General features: G+C 33.7%; 1 protein-coding gene across 3 annotated transcripts in view; it reads right to left on the minus strand.

Annotated features, from left to right (window-relative positions):
• Positions 1 to 1571: 1571 nt before the first annotated feature.
• LOC147387433 (disease resistance RPP13-like protein 4) overlaps positions 1572 to 13191 on the minus strand; it is a 94001-nt gene continuing 82381 nt past the window's right edge. The window contains exons 1-2 of one of the 3 annotated variants that reach the window (XM_086421763.1): positions 9582 to 9866; positions 1572 to 4357 (exon numbers count right to left, since the gene is read on the minus strand). In XM_086421763.1, coding sequence (XP_086277889.1) covers positions 1722 to 4357; positions 9582 to 9594 — 2649 coding nt within the window. In that variant the 5' untranslated portion in view covers positions 9595 to 9866 and the 3' untranslated portion in view covers positions 1572 to 1721. Of the gene's footprint in view, positions 4358 to 9581; positions 9867 to 13191 lie in introns of those variants that run through there. The other 2 variants (XM_086421765.1, XM_086421764.1) reach the window with 2 other exon arrangements.

The following is a 13191-nucleotide window of genomic DNA, read 5'->3' on the forward strand; positions in this document are numbered from 1 at the left end:
GATTAAGGTGAGGTTTAAAATATTTTACCCTAATGTTGAACCAAAGGACTAATCCACTTCAACCTTCAAATGCAAAGAAAATATAGGATTTTTAAAGTAGAAGATGAGCTTTTTTTTATTAAAAAACTCTAAGATCTTCTACAAAGGGATTAGGCAAAACTAAAAATGATGGATTAAGATGAGGTTAAATTCGAATAAAATTATTTTCTATAGAAGTTGAAAATTTTCAAAATGACTATAGAACAGAAAAATGAAATATTTTAATTACAAGTTGAAAATGAGAATATTGAAATTATTTTTTGTTAGTGTAAAAAAGAAGAACAAGGTTGATGGGTGCTTGTCTTCAGTTTGAAAATACAGGGGCGTCTCAAATATTCACCCAAATGCGAAGGGGTGTTTAGATCAACAAAAATGTTCAGTTTGAAAACATAGGGATATCTCAAATATCCATTAAAAATTGAGGGAGCATGTCATCAATTTGAAAGTCAAGTGGTGTCTTAACTATTCATCGAAAGATTGAGGGTGCTAATAAAGTCAAAGCTGGGTATGTCGTCCATTAGAAAACACAGTTGGTATCTTAAATATTAAAATAACAGAGGAGTTCTAATAAATAGAAAAAATTGAGAAAGGATGAGGGCAAAATCTCAAATATCAAAATTGTCTAAAGGATCATGTAATCTTAAAAAATTCTACCTAATAGTAACTATCATATTTAAAATACTTAAATAAAAAATTTAATCCTCTTAAAATCCTGATTTTTGATTCTTTGATTGACTCGCTTAGTCAAGGGATCAATAAAGTAACTCTTTTTATTTTATTTTTAAATTGAAATGAAGTATATACATTCAATGTGGCTCAAGTGAGCTATGCTATAATTTTTGGCATGAACTTAACTTGACGGGTCCAACTTATGTTTTATTAATTCTAGGAGTGCGATCAATCCAATTGTTTCTAGGAAAAAAAAACATTAAATTATGATATATTAATTGATCAATTTCTCCTCTAAATAAAAAATCCAAAAAGAATAAAGAAAATAAGAGAGAAAAAAAAATACTGTAAACTAATATCCTAATAAATTTCATGGAAGCCTGCAATATTAATTAAAATAAGGAAATCACAAAGAAGAAAAATCATACAAATAGAAAGGAAAAGTTCGGAAATCGTAGATCTTTCTGCCTCGAGATACACAGAATCCTTACCCAAAGTTTGAAAATCTCTCTCAAACAACTTTGAAAAAAAAAAAGAAAAAAGGGGAAATGCTGAAATGACGCAGGGCATTTACTGCCATTCTCACAATTCTGACGTGGGATGTGCACATAATCATAGATGTGTTTTCTTGCGTAAATCCTGTGTCACCCCGGCACGACTCAAAAAAAGAAAATGTAACAACTGAAATATTTTTAATGAAGAAATTAAGGAACTTAGAGGATATTGTCTTGCAGATACTATTACAGTTTAACATATTTTTAAATAATGTATTTTTTATATGAATATTTCAAAGAAAATCCTTGTTCCATTTCAGCTGGAAGCAATTGAGTCAAAATAATGTTTCTTATAAGAACATTAACAAATTATAAACAAGGAAAATAATACAATACAATACAATACCATAATAAAGTCATCTGCTCACATATCATTGTAGCAAGTAAAGAGTTATTACAAGACAGAAAGAAACACTAAAGAGTAGTAAACCACGACCACGAGCTACGTACATGGTTTTCTCAGTCCTCCTCCACATCTGCCAAAACGTCTTCAATTATATCCTCACCGACTTTCTTTGTTATGCTCCTTCCTTCGTCCAACCATCCATCATTGCTCCATGGGACTGACTCGAGTTTGTAACAGAAAAAAACTCTAAGCTGTCTTAGGGATGGCATTGCCATTTTCATCTCAAGCCAATCCACCTTCAACCTTGCTAAGCCACCTAAGTCTAAGATTTCCAAGTCCCAAACTCTGTTGTTATTCCCAAAGAACTCCCTACTCATCCTAGTCATCCTTCCTCCCCTAATAAAAAGTCGTCGTAAATTTGGAAGAGTAGTCGGATTGATCCAAACAGGTGTCTGCTCTCCATCATACAACTTTAATAGTAGTTCCTGAAGCTTCTCAAGAGGAGGAAGCTTGCAATCCACTTTCCTGTCAATTTGCCCAATTGTCATAGGAAAAACTAGGCTTAAAAACTCCAGTTGTTTGAGCCCAGAAAAGACTGTAAGCTCCCCTTCTGTTAATTGACCTCTTGGACCAATTAACAACTCCAATCGCCTGAGTCGGATCAGCATTTTCAGGTCAGAAAGGCGACACGCATCTTCCACATTGGAATTTACAATCTTAAACCCCATAAGTGATTCAAGGTTTGATAGCTTTCCAACCCCCTTGGGTAGGTATTCTAGTTTTTCACATTCATATAAATCCAGCATAGTTAGTCTCTCCAGAGTAGTCACCTGTCTTGGAAGCCTCTTTAAAAAAGGGAATATGGTCAAGTGTAGAACTTGAAGATTTTTCAGTTTTTCTATTGAATTGGGGAGTTCATTCAAATGAGAATATCTTATTGTCAGACAAATAAGATGTGTTAGAGATCCTATCCCATTCAACCAATTCACCTTCAAAGACTCTCTTCCATAAGATGTGTTCTTATAATTAAATTGAACATGTAAAACCCTCAACCATTTTAACTTGCATAATTTGGGTTCAACATTTAAGGCAAACTCCTCCTCACCCTCCTCCAAGTCAGCCCACATTATTGTCCTCAACAATTGGGAATTAATTTGTGAATTCACAATGCCCACCCGACGCGATCTATCTGTACAAGATAGCATACCCCTGATATCTAATCCCATAAAATTTTCGTCTTTGGCAATCTTTATAATCATGTCGCGTACCATATCATGGACTTTACACCATATAAATCTTCTTTCAATATCATCCACCAATACGCTTAGAAGTAAACCACGGCTGATTAATTCATTGAAGCATTCCAATCCAATCTCAAATGCAGTCTTTCCATCCCTTCCTCGAACAAAACCCTCACCAATCCACCAATAAATCACATTATCAGCCAATATTACATAATCTTCTGGAAATGCTGCAAACGACAACATGCAGGGCTTCAAATGCAAAGGAAGCTCTTCGTAGCTTAACTGTAGTGGAGTGAAAATCTGCTCATCATGGGCTGCTAATTCTTCCTTTAGATGCTCCAATATATCCCTCCACTCATGGATAGAGTCTCCTTTCCCTAACATCAATCCTCCCATGACCTTGATTGCCAAAGGGAGCCCTTTACATTTAGCAACCAACTCTCTGCCAATTTGCTCTATTTTTGGATTTCGACAATGACCACCATCGTTTGCAAATGCTATTTTGGAGAATAATGACCAATCCTCCCCATTGGAAAGAAGTTTCGGTGTATGTATGTTGTTCTCAAGTGCTCCCATCGATCGAGCCACTTCCTCATTCCTTGTCGTAACAACAACACAACCACCCTTATTTGTTCGAGGCAAAGCGGACTTGAAACTCTCCCGCCAATCTGTCCTCCACACGTCATCCAAGATAATCAAGTACCTATTCCCATCTAGCTGTTTATGTAATTCTTCCAATAGATCACGTTCATCAATGTTCGATAACTTCGTGTCGTCCACATCAAGCTTTTTCAACATCTTCTTGAGTAATTCATCAAATTTGAAGGTCTGGGAAACAGTCACAAACAAGACATGTTTGAAGGACTCCTTCACTTGATCATAATATTTCTTTATGTTTTCAGCGAGGGTAGTTTTGCCTATCCCGCCCATCCCCACAATCCCAATGACATGTATGGGCCCACGTGCATCCATGATCCACCACTTAATTTTCCGTACGTCATCTTCTAGGCCAACTATTTCAGCATCGTTCATTATGATTGGATATCTTATTGGTCGACTACTTCCGGCATGTTCTTCATTTGAAAGACTTTGAGTTGGAAACCGGTACGATTGCATCCTCTCCCGAAGATCTCCTATTTCTTGATTTATTTGACTCAATCTCTTTCCCATTTGGTAACGATATTTCAATGAAGAAAGAGAGAAGTAATTCATGCACTTGCATTCTCCTCTTTCTAGGAACAACTCACACTCTTCTATAGTGTCCTCTGCTTTATATAATAATTCTCTTAGATCCCTTGCAACTTCCTTCAGAATTTGCTTCTGATCTTTTATCCTCACTTTATCTGCATCTTTGAGGAAACCTTGCATGTAAGGGAGTTCCCTTTTCATTTTCTCAAATTTATTGTGGAATTCATGCACTACACGCCCTTCATTTAAGAGACCGTCGATCAATTTTTGTATTAGAACACCAACAACTGCATCCACCATATTTTCCTGTGCGATTTCTTGAATGATACAACAATAGAATTGTAAAAATTTTGTTATTGACCTTTAATAAATTAAGCCATACATCCACACAAGATTGCATAAAGAAAAGTTATATAAGTCCTATCATGGATATGGTGCATAAAGTTACGTATCTTCAAGATTTGGATTAGGATCAAGTAGATAGATTAGATACCAATGGCTTAAGTAGTGGACTTTTATATATGATTTTATATAACCAATAGGACTAACATAATCACATCAAGAATTTTAGCAAAGTTCAAATTTCAACAGCTAATAAACCAATTGATTAAGAATTAAAAACCTATATAGTCTTAAAAGGGGAGCATGGTTAGAGTTGGTGGAGATGAAGAATGAAATATGGTGTGAGGGCTTCCCAGGGATGAGGAGCAACATTGTTTCAAAATTCAGCTCGAGACCAAGATGACTTAAGGCTGCTAGTCTTGGCCCCAGAAACCATGCAAGAAATTCAATGTGAATCACCCATGAGAACATACGGTGTCCAATATTAATGCAACTTACTGTATAACATTTATGACCACATGGAGAAGTTTAGGACATAAAATGGGCCGAATATAGTTTAATATACCTTGAACCGACTCTAGTGATGGATATGAATCCACCCCCAGATTCGCCATGATCCGAATATATATTGTTTTGAATACATATTTTTAAGTTTTTCTAAATATTATTTTCTACTTCGATTTCTTATAAAATTTAAGAGTATAATGGTAAAATAGAATAATATTTTTAGTTGACGTGACAAGGGCACATAACCATAGATCGTTTTCATCAGGATATACAAGAAAAATATGTGCAGTTCTACGCCCTTCCCACATCATCCGCATACTAAGACCGTGTGCATACATCATTATTCTTTAAAAAAATGCCAAATGCTCAAGAATTATCTGACGTGAGTTGGATTTGGGTATGGTATTAGTTAGTATGACCCAAAACGGATTTGATAGGATCCGAATCAATATAAGTGTTTATTGTATTTATTGCAAAAATGTGAATTATTGTAGGTTGCTAACATCCCATGTGGTCTTGGATATTAACATTCCCTAATATATATTTTCAATAGAAATTAGAATTTTTTTTAAATATTTTTTTTTATATAAAACTCTCATCTATTTACAAGAGTGTGAGATTTTGGTTGACCGGGTTTAGGAAAAAAAATGTCTTATAGAGTGAAACCCTTTCCTCACTAACATAGTAAGATTTTGAGGTTAAAAAGAGTTGTTTTGCTCAAATGGATTATCACATCGGAAATCCAACACCATAGCTCCTCTAAGTTTCATCAAAAATCTCAGATCCAAAAAAAAAAAAAATTCAAAAACTAATTTCTTTTGAACTAGATCCAAGGTTTTGAAAATGAATGACTACCGAACTTCCACATAACTCCCCAAACTTAAAAATGAAATTCAACGGTGAAAAATAACCTTTTTTAAAGTTTTGTTTTTCATTATACATATAATTTTGTCCTGTATAACTTGAAACTATCATATCATGTTTTGAATGCCAAGAAGTGAGCCCAAGGACCAAGGGTAAAATCCTTACTAACTTAATAAGGCTACGCATACTCTCAGTAAAAACATTTGGAAGAGAAAACAAATAATATTTTTGAGGAAATTAAAAATGATAAGATTTTGGGTAGAAAAATCTAGGATTTTATGTAAATGATTAGTTCTAGATAGAAAATGATGAATTGAAGATAAAGTTTGATTACATATACCATGGAGATTGGAGAAATTGAAGATGATTGGTTATAGGAAGAAAAATCTAGATTTTAGACTAGAGGTTGAAGATAGGGGCATTTGAGTCTTTCCCCTCAGTCTATTTTGAAGACTAAGGTCAAGGGATGCATGTCATCAATTTCAAAACATATTTGGGTATCTCTAATATCCAGCAAAATGTAAGGGGACATATCTAAATCACCTAATTATCTAAAGGATTCTGTAATTTTAAAAAATTCTTGCGAGGGCAAGTGCCTCATTGGCCCCACTGTAAATCTGCCCCATTCTCTTACCACGTTAGTTAATTTGATGAAATTAATAAATAAATAAAAGAAAAAAAATAAAAAAAATTATATATATATATGGGAAATGTTCAACACCCTACTATTTACCCTACGTTTTGCCCAACGTGTTTTATCTTACATGGGTCAGAAGTTTTAGAATGGGCTGATTTTTGGTGAGGATGATCTCTACAGTTAAAGATCTTCCTCACCAAAAATCAACTCATTCTGAAATTTCTAGTCCCATGTTTACAAGTTGAAAAATTGTGGACCGTTCATTTTTTGTAAACCATTTTTGATGGGGTTAAAGTTTTGGAATGAGCTGCCTTTTGGGGAGGATGATCTCCTCACCATAGAGATCATCCTCACCAAAAATCAGCCTATTCCAAAACTTTTAACCCATGTAGGACAAAACACGTAGGGTAAAGTGTAGGGTGTTGAACGGGACCCTATATATATATATAATATATCTTTTAAACTTAATAAGATAAGTGTTTGATACAATTTCAAGATGACTCTAAATTAATAATTAAAATGATAAAAACATTATTGTAATATATTAAATGATAAACTATGAAATAAATTACATTAATCGTACGTAAATTCTCATTTTTTTAATACATGTGTGTTCTTGTATGCCACCTACTAGGAAAAAAATCCTAATCCTCTGAAAAACCTAATTTTTGATGAACATGAAAACTACATAGGATTCTAGATCTATATTCTTTTATTGACTACATAAAGGTCAAAGGATCAACAAGGTAACACTTTTTATTTTTTTAAATTGAAACAAAGTATATTCAATGTGGTTCGAGTGAACTATATTATAGTTTTTGGGTATTTAGGCATGGTTTCTAGGGCCTATCAATTCCAAATGGCATGTCATATCCTATGATTGATAACTCAGGCTTAGATATTATTGAGCATAAACTTGGCAGGTCCAACTTATGGTTTATTGATTTTAAGAGTATGATCAGTCCAATTGTTTTTAGGGGAAAAAAAAAGAAATTGAGATATATTGATTAATCAATTTCTCCACTACATATCTTCAAGATTTGGATTAGGATCGAGTAGACAGACTAGATACCGTTGGTATTAAACATGACCAAAGGAACATACGTGCAATTGCAGGAGGGTAATATAGATTGATGCTATATAGTAAATGAGGATGATACTAGACCTTATTAAAACTTAAGGATAATTATATAACTTCCTAATTCCTCCATTTAGTATAATCTTACGAGAGATGATTACTTTCTTTAACTCTTTACTTAATGGGCTTGATCATTAGTCATGGCCTTCAATGACTAATGATCTCTAAAGTACAAAATCTAATCGGTTTTTTCACGTTCAGGTTAGATTTCTTCAAGTTTGGAAGTCTCAATTGACTTGAGGAATATTTTTTTTTTTTTCAAAATTTGGGATACAGCCGTCTCAGTTGTCTTTAGGAATTTGACTAGTCTTACTAAATTACTGAATCTCAAGGCCATCCTCACGGTGGATGAGACTTAGTAAAATCTCTTTTCCTCCCTAACTTAGTAAGGCTAGTCGGACTTGTCTTTTGTGAGCTGTCTCAATTATTAATGAGAGATTGACCAGCAGATGTATATCTTATAATTTTATTATAAAAATTCCCTTTCTAAATGACTCAGGCAAACCTTACTTTATGAATCAGACTATCATGACTAATCTTCTAAGATTTGAAATCTTACTATGGGTTATTGAGTCGACATGAATTATCAAAATGGACAATCAAACATATCCTTCTAAATTTCATGAAAAAAATAAAAAACAAATACTTTTTGAGCTTGATCGAAGCTGTTGAACATGGATGGCTATCAAATTCCAAAATTAAAAATAAAAAATATAACGTGAATATTAATCTTTTTTTCCAATTTTATTTTCAAAATTCTTTAAAAAAAATTCTTCCACAACCTATGGAATCCAAAGAATAAAAAGTCTAAAGTTCAATTACCTCTTTGACCAAGTCATTCGTTCTTTATTATCTTTGAATTTGAATTTCATACTTTCCCTTTTTTCCATGTGGGTCCTTTTTAGAGGTTTGTTGGGATAATAACTCAATCCAATGCATTTATTAAAAATATAATAAATATATTTATTATGTAAAATATTACATTTATCTTTTTCACTAAAAGATAAAATGAATATAAATATTATTTAAAAAAAAAGAATGTGATGAATCACATATTTTTTACATGTGTCTTTCTTTATGACCCATATGTAATTAACACGATAAAGTAAACGAATTCCTATCTCAATCAACTCTTAAAATGATTATTAAAAAGAAAAAACTAAGCTAACTAGTTAATTAAGGGCCTTACTTGGTCTATCTCCTTAATTAAAAAACATAACAAATAATAGAATCCTAACCATTGAAATACCTTTTTGTATATTATTATCCCATCAAACTAAAAAGAACCCACATGGAAAGAAGGGAAAAGTTTGAAATTCAAATTCAAAGATAATAAAGACCGAATGATTCCGTCAAAGATGTAATTGAACTTTGGACTTTTTTCAAGAAAAAAACAAGGTGTGTTTGGTGAACAGGTGAGCTTCTATTGACTTGACTTGACTTGACTTCTTTATTTTGTTTTGAATGGTGACTTGACTTCACCTCCTTATCTATAGCAAAAAATCAATTTTAATTTTATAACGTGGTATATGTGACCGGTTGATCCCAAATATCTGTGAGCTGAGCAAAATTTTAATTTTTTTTTTATAAAGTTGGAGATTGGGACTAATTGGGCAAGAGAAAGTTTCGGCAAAAATCCATAAAGTTGGGGAAATACCGGATAAAATAAATAATCATTTTAAGTGTACAAAAGTTTACGAAAATTAGTTTTTTATATATTAAAAAAATAATAATAATGAAAAAATGTCTAAAATGTTTCTTCAAAGTTTGGAAGCGACCTAACTGCTTTAAAGTCGACTCATTGAATGAAATCAAATTAATTAATATGTATTGTTGTCAAGCCATCCCCTATATCAGGGGTGCAGGTTGGTTCGGTTTAGAGCAAAATCAGAACCGAACCGATCAGGATCGGTTCCATTATATAAGAATCAGAACCGAACCGATTTGATCTAGAACCAAACCAATCCAAACCGACCTTAATTCGGTTTGTTTCGGTTCGGTTCCATGGGTTGAAAAAAATACACAAATTAATTAATAAAATAATGGAAAATACCTTCGTTAGCCATAGCAGATGGAGATAACCAATCGTCGCCTCTGCCATTACTAATGGAGGAAGGAGAGAAGAAGAAGGATGGAAGAAGAGACCAGTTGCAGCCCGCAACCCTCACCTGTAAGAGTCGACTAATGTGAGAGAGAGAGAGAGACCCGGAGAGGCGACCTGTCGGAGTTGAGAGAGACCGCAGCCACTAACCCTAGCCGCACGCTGGCAGTCGCGAGAGAGAAAGAGAGATCGACCTCCCGTAGGAGTTGAGAACAACCGGCAGTCGGCAGCGCGTAGACCGCAGCTGTAAGAGAAAACTGAGAAACGACAGAAAGAGAGAGAGAGGGTAGTTAGGTTTTTTAAATGAAAAAAAAAAATTTATATTAAAAAATACTAATGGTTCGGTTTTCGGTTTGGTTCGGTTTTTTATTAAGTCTGAACCGAGAACCGAACCGAACCTATCAGTTTTTCACTTTTAAAACCCGAAACCGAACCATACTTAATAAAAACCAAAGCAAACCAATCCAAAACACACGATTTGGTTTGATTCTCGGTTTGAACCAAATTAACTTGCACCCCTACGCTATATGCATTATTGTTCGGTTTGGCTGTAGGACACCCTTGAATCGAGAATTGAACCGATTCAATTGATTTTTTTAAATTTCTACCCTGAACCATGGTTTTTAAACTCGGTATTTGGTCTCGTCTCGTTCACCTCTAATACCGAGTTGACTCGGACGATACGTCTCGTCTCGTCAAGTCGTCTCGTTCAACATTGAAATAATGGTTTTTAACCATTTAAAAAATCTGAAAAAATCTGAAAAATTCAGGAAAATTTCAGAATTGATTCCTATTAAAAAAATGAACCCCTAAAAAAATATAAAATTAAAATATAGGAAAAAATAACTTATCTTTTTCATATTAACACACCCATAGTTATCCCTTCTCAAGTTTTGAATGTTAAATTTGAAAAATGCTTCTTTTCCTATATTGTGTTTGCATTGTTTTTGGAGTCGTGCTAGAGTGACCTCAAGATTGGATCTCATATCACAAATCTTGACATGAAAGTGGATAAGAGTCATAGATGCTTTTTTTTTTTTTTTTTATCTATGACACGTTTATGACTAGATGTGTTAATGAGAGGTCCAAGCTTGAGGTCACTTCAGCATTATTATTGTTTTTAAAATCAGAAAAAAGGTGGTCCAATTGGATTCTCCTACCGGATTTCAATAAAACTGATCCACAATCCACATCTATTATTGGATTTGGATATGATTTACCCATAAACCAATCCAATATAATTTTTGGTTCAGATTTCCTATTGAATCGGAAGTCATTCCGCTAAGATTGCCAATGGATCAGATCAAACCCAACCCATCAAGGGCAAAAGGATTAAGGATACTGGTCCTTTAGATATTTATCAAAAAATAGATTTGATCCAAAATCGAACCAGTTATAATTTTCCATCCGTATCCATTTGCACCTAAATATAAACTTTACATTTAGTTTTGAAAATCTAAATTCAGTTAATTCGGTTAACTCGGACGAGATTTTGAAAATCTCGTTTGAGTCAACTCGTTTGTCTCGCGAGTTAATGAAAAAATCATAATGTCTCGGATATCTCGTTCGTCTTGGACGAATTTTGAGAAAATATCGTCCGAGACGACTCACATAACTCACGATACGTAGTCGTCTCATGACTCATTGTGAGTTGGTCTCGTTAGGCTGCGATACAGAGTTAACTCGGGCGATACGTCTCGGTCTCGGACGAGTTTAAAAACCATGCCTTGAACTGAAAAGATTATCTATGAAACAAAACCAAATCAATCTTAACTGCTTTTATTTGGTTTGATTCTCAGTTTGACCCGATTCAATGTACACTCCTATGAATTACATATGCCATGACTCCTATTAGTGGAAGTGAAAGTCTTTTCTTACTAATATAGTAAGATTTTGAGCCATACTCAAGGTCGTTTTGCTCAAATGACCACACCAGAAATCCAACATCACCTCACTAGTTTAATAATAAAAAATTAGATAAATAATAATAATAATTTCTATTTGAACTAGATCTAAGGTTTTGAAAATGGATGATTATTGAACTTCAACATAACTCCCAAACTTAGAAATGAAATTCAATGGTAAAATTCTTTTTTTTTTTTTTTTTTTTTAAACTTTTCTAAAAGGAAATCATAGAATTTCATCTTCTACAACACTGAAGCATTGGATCATGTTTTTGGTTGCCAAGAGATGAACCCAAGGACCCTTTGTAAGGGTGAAATCCTTACTAACTTAAGGCTAGGCGTGGTGAAAACTCTCAAGTTAGAGTTGTTAATTATTAAAAAAAAAAATTTCTTTTCTTTTCTTTTTTCCATTTTTTTATTTTATTTTAGTTGATGTGTCAAATAATTTGGTGGGAGTAACCAATCTTAGATAAACTCCTAAAGACCTGCATTGTAATATTGTGTTCATTAATACAACATATCATCAAGTTGTGCATAACTTCCTCAACCATATTGATATGATGTATCGATGTATGCAACAATATAATATATCATACTAATATTTTAATGCAAACATAATATTCGACCATTGGAACCTCTACAAGAAGCAATAGTAGCTAGAGGTTTATTTATTTATTTATTTTATGATGGGAATTCCGGACTCGTAGGCCCGACTAGCGGGCCGAGGCAATTGGCCTCTAAGAGCACCATATCTAGCCCAAATCCCCCCAAATACATGCAATTCCCCCACGAAACCACACATACCATATAGTAGGTTTAAATCCATGTAGGTGCAACAAGGGGGCTTGAACTAAAAACATCTCCCTTTTTAAAGGGATGCCTTGGTGATAGAGGTTTGTTGAAATCAATATTTTCTTCCAAAATTTGCTTTAACAGTACATTTAAATTTATTAATTATTTTTTTGTAAAAATGAATAAAATTGCAAGTCGACGACTCTGATCAAGGCGAAGTAAGGATTTCCTAGTAGGGGGCAAACTATAGCTTCTGATATGGTTGAAGAGCTTAAAGATGAGTGATTTTGAGGAAAAAAAAATTCAAGGGTTTTTTAGTTAAAGGTTGAAGAAAAAGGCATTTAAATCATTTCTCATTAGTCTATGAGTCAAGGCCTAAGTTAAGGAAAAATGCTATCTAACTTAAATGCCTATGTGACCTTGGTATTTTCTAATAGATTAATGTAAAATGACCTCAATCCCACACATTAAATGTAAAATAAAAAATATTTTGATTTATATTTCCACTCAAAACTAGTTAACAATGAGTGGAGAGGCTCAGGAGCTTATAAGGAGAGAGACAAGGAAATGAGTGTCCGATGTGGGACTAAATTGAACACGCCCCCACACGTGTGGGCTAGATTGAAAGCACGTGGAGATATGAATTGGGTGACATGGAGGAGAGAAAGGCCCATTCTGACACTATGATAAATTTGGGGGTCCAACTCAAAATCAATTGGCAATGAGTAGAGAGGCCCAAGAGCTTATAAGGAGAGAGACATAGCAATGAGTGTCCGATGTGGGACTAGATTCAACATCTAGGGTAAAAAAAAAAATGTATCATAATCTTGAACCATAGTACTAATCTACTTTAACCTTCAAACTTA

Source organism: Akebia trifoliata, chromosome 13, assembly GCF_017979445.1.
Source record: "Akebia trifoliata isolate Shusen 1 chromosome 13, ASM1797944v1, whole genome shotgun sequence".
Classification (NCBI taxonomy): Eukaryota; Viridiplantae; Streptophyta; class Magnoliopsida; order Ranunculales; family Lardizabalaceae; genus Akebia; species Akebia trifoliata.